General features: G+C 32.8%; 1 protein-coding gene across 1 annotated transcript; it reads right to left on the reverse strand.

Annotated features, from left to right (window-relative positions):
• Nucleotides 1-538: 538 nt before the first annotated feature.
• LOC131640698 (repetitive proline-rich cell wall protein 2-like) lies at nt 539-1,257 on the reverse strand. The gene has a single exon (XM_058911082.1). It carries the CDS (start codon nt 1,225-1,227, stop codon nt 730-732), a length of 498 nt encoding a protein of 165 aa, XP_058767065.1. The 5' UTR covers nt 1,228-1,257; the 3' UTR covers nt 539-729.
• Nucleotides 1,258-4,661: the final 3,404 nt, after the last annotated feature.

The following is a 4,661-nucleotide window of genomic DNA, read 5'->3' on the forward strand; positions in this document are numbered from 1 at the left end:
TAAGTTTGGAAAATGAGGCACTGCAAGATTTAAGTCTGCCTGGAAAATGAGGTACAACATATTGGCAAGCTATCAATAAGTAATTTGAATTGATTATCTAGACATGCCTTGACAAATTAAAATACCATACAAATATTTCTTATTAAATTTTTTGTAGTATTCACTTTGAGTCAAATAAGTTAAATAGTGTACACCACAGAGACACTAGAGTGTTTGTTTTCTCAAAACAATAAGATTATAGAATTTTCTTCACTCACTCAAAAAAAATAGTTTGCATACTTAAGCAAACATTAGAGGATCAATTATTCTCTTATGTGAGTTGTTATCATAAAACTATGTGTTAGGAAATGCGAAAGAGCATCAAAAGCATCATCTCTCAATGATGATTCATAACCACCAAGAGATCTTGACGCTATATGTTAGTCTCTCTTTCTACTTAACTATGAAAAGTAGGATTCTAAGACTAAGAATGGAGAAGAACAAGAAATTAAGTTGATCAATTCTTGATGTTGATTAGTACAGACAAAATAAAACAACATTTAAACCATGATGCTTTTATTTATAATATAGAGAACAAAAGCACAATTTTTTTTCAGTTTTACATTCACATTCTTGTTTCCGCAATGACATTGTAAACAAAGGATTGAAATAAAGATTACAAGAATATAGATTCCATGCTTTGTAAACCTTATATATTTCTTATTTAGCATACTTCCTTAATAGCATTTTCTAATACGGAGGAGGAGTGTAAACTGGTGGCTGATACCCAACCGGTGACTTATAAATCGGAGGTTTCTCAACTGGTGGCTTGTATGTTGGAGGTTTCTCAACTGGTGGCTTGTAGACTGGAGGCTTTTCAACTGGAGGTCTGTACACATGAGGGTTTTTTACTGGTGGCTTGTAAACCGGAGGCTTCTCAACTGGTGGTTTGTATACTGGTGGCTTTTCTGTAGGTGGTTTGTAAACGGGAGGTTTTTCAACAGGAGGTTTGTAAACAGGAGGTTTTTCAACTGGTGGTTTATACACAGGTGGCTTCTCTACTGGTGGTTTGTAAACAGGAGACTTCTCAACAGGTGGTTTGTAGACGGGAGGTTTCTCTACTGGTGGCTTGTAGATTGGAGGTGTTTTTACGGGTGGTTGATAAATTGGAGGTGTCTCATAGTTGGCAAACCCATGAGGAATGACAAGAGCAAGAAGGAGTGACACTAGGAAGGTTAAGGAAGCCATGTTTAGTGTGTTGGGTGCATGAAACACAAGAGTGACTACTTGTTTTTATAGTAATCATAGGTGTATGTCTCATTCTTTAATCGGTAATGACGTGGCACTTTATTTACTATAATTCAATATTTCCTTGTGAATTTTCAACATTGTAACCTAATATTTTGTTATCACATGGTGGCGAAGTTTGAAATTGTGTGAATTGGAAAATGTGTCCTTTCAAGTTGCATAATTTTCAATCACTAATTACATATTCCAAAAATGTGTCCTTTCAAAGACTATTTTTGTCTAACAAAGATTGTCTAAAAATGGATGAAAAATACTAACAGAGACGTGAAATACAGTCACATACATTACTAAATTTATTTAATTATTATATATTGATACACCCTTTCACTCACTCCTTTGGCTTAGTGAAAATTTTGACTTAAATCTGCATTAGTTGAAACTTAAGATTTATATTAACGATTCAATGACTTAACAATTTTTTGGTTGCAAACGGCAATTCTTAACATATCGACTTCCTACCGGCACATACTCTTTTTGCTGTCTCAATTTTCGCTTGCCCTTTCCATAACACAAACCTACTTTTAATTTAAAAACAAATAATTAGGCCCTTATTTTTTATAAATGCTAGCCATCATCTATGTAACGCACAAAGATATATATATATATATATATATATATATATATATATATATATATATATATATATATATATATATATACATATATATATATATATATATATATATATACTAGAACTAGAGTTGTTGATATAGACTACCCGGTCCTAAACGGACCGGGCTGGACTAAAAGTCCCTAGGTAATATAGACTCGAGATCTATTACCCGAGTCTGGTCCTAGATGAGTTTCGGACTACCTGGCCCTAAATGAGTTTTTTTATTTAAAAAATTAAAATTAAAATTCCATAATATTTATTATAAATAAAATTAAAAATTATGTAATTTTAAATATAATACATTTTTAAATACTATATTATCTCGTATAAATACTATAATGTGTTTCTAAATACAATATGTCTAAATTGTATAAAATGATATTTGAATATTTATTATAAGAGAAAACTAATATAGTACGATGAAAAAATGTTGATTATATTAATGTATAATATTTAAAAGAGAAAGATTGAATAAAATAGAGATGAAATTTAGTGAAGTGAGAAAAATCAATATACTATTTTAGAGTGAGATAATATAAATATTAATATATTTTTTTCAAAAATTATAATTATGCAGGCCAAATGGGCTATCCACGGCTTATATGGGCTGGTCCAAATGGGTAGCGGGCTTTTCAAGGCTGGGCTAAAAAGACCCTGAAAAATATGGGCTCTAATTTTAAGGCCAAAACCCTACGATTTTTTGGGCCTGACGGGTCGGCCCATATGGGGTAACCTATTTTGACAGCTCTAGCTGTAACCATAGTTGATGTTAATTGATGATGTTGGACTCTTACAACAGTTATGTTAATCTCTAGAACAGTGGTGCGGAGTGGACTTGGTGGTTGTAGCGGTGAAATGTGTGAGGCTAGAGCCATTGATGGACTTAACTCAGATATTTTAACAGAGTCGCCACCGCACTTTATTTTTGTTATTGTTATAAAAAACTGTTTTTGTGTTTTTTTTAATAGAGTGGGAGGATGAAAAAAGAAGATTTTAAAAGTGAGATAAGACATCGCATCTTGAGCCTACATACCCCCTTATGTGCAATAGGGAAGTCAGAGCTTTTGTAGTTCCTCTTAAAAGGAAAATAAAGAGCCAAGAGGAAAAATCTTTTTGGGTGTTGAGCTTTAACAATACCCAACGAATTTTTAAAATGTTGAGCTTTAATAATACTTAACAAGTTTTAAAAGGTGCAAAGCTTTAATAATACAAGGCAAAGGTTTAATAAAAAAGGTTAGTTGAGTTTTACCAATACAAAATCAATGGTTGATTTAAAAAGGTTGAGCTTTAACAATGCAAAATCATTTTCAAAACAAAGGGGATGCAAAGCTTTAACAATACTAAGCACAGAGTAAGAGAGTTGGAAAAGAGAATGAGTACCTTGATAATTTTAGTTAATATCATTCTCATTCCATTGGAGTTTAGGCAACATCTTAAGCAACCAATCATGGTGACTATCTTAAGTGATGTGTGTGATATAATATATGTATCATATATACAATCAAGGATGAGTTTAACAAAATATCAATGTACAAACTCAAGGATAAAAGTTGAATGAATAAAAGGATGATATACCTCAAGATCATTTCATGTATGAATGATATGATGGATGGTGGATGGTGGATGGATAAATATCTCATGCATGTGGGGTTAGTTCAACAATGTATATATATATATATATATACAAAGATAATAACATAACCTAATCACTACTACGGAAAAGGGCTTTAAAAGCGTTTTTTTTGGGCTTTTAGAGCGCTGCCGTAGGTAACGACAGCGCTTTTGAAACTCCAAAAGCGCTCTCGTAGCCCCCCTATAAGAGCGCTTTCTCCAGAAAAGCGCTCTCGTATCCCCCCTATAGCAGCGCTTTTTCCAGAAAAGCGCTCTGGTAGCCCCCCTATAAGAGTGCTTTTTCCAGAAAAGCGCTTTGGTAGCCCCCCTATAAGAGCGCTTTTTCCAGAAAAGCGCTCTGGTAGCCCCCTATAAGAGCGCTTTTCCAAAAGCGCTTTCGTAGGTTGCGTTTTTTTTAATTTTTTATGTTTTTTTTTAATCTTAGGCAGCGCTTTTAGTAATAAAGCGCTTTAGTAGGTGGCCCTTTAAGAGCGTTTTTTAAAAGCGCTGTCGTTGCTAAATGAGGTATTTTAAAGTGCAACCTGTAATTTAAGCCTCCCAGTTCGACCTGTAATTTATATTTATTTTCAACCTGTAATATTTTCGACCTGTAATATATTTTCAACCTGTAATATTTTCGACCTGTAATATTTTCGACCTGTATTATATTTTCGACCTGTGATATATTTTCAACCATAGGTAGGACAATATATATACTAATATAATACCATTATAATATCCAAAATTATATATATACATCATTATAGTTCAATTCACATGTAACTAACTCATGTCAAACAAACTAAATCAGTAACATCAACAATATTATACTTCAAATATTGGCAACAATATGAACAAAGTTAGTAACCAGTAACCACCTAGAGTAGTATAATATTATACTTCAAAAGTTTGATCGTTTCCCGGCCTGGTCCTGCAAAGTATGAACAGAACAACACGGTCAATTAAAGGCTCAACAAAAACAAAAACAAACATGAAACAAACTATCTGTTTCAAATCAATCCACCAATATTGTAATGTGTCATCAATCCACCAATGTAATGTGTCATCAATCTAGTTTCAAATCAAACTATCAGCACCACTTAACAACAACAAAAACAAACATGACTCATATAACAACGTCATCATCTTC

The sequence above is a fragment of the Vicia villosa genome, unplaced genomic scaffold (genome assembly GCF_029867415.1).
Source record: "Vicia villosa cultivar HV-30 ecotype Madison, WI unplaced genomic scaffold, Vvil1.0 ctg.003275F_1_1, whole genome shotgun sequence".
Classification (NCBI taxonomy): domain Eukaryota; kingdom Viridiplantae; phylum Streptophyta; class Magnoliopsida; order Fabales; family Fabaceae; genus Vicia; species Vicia villosa.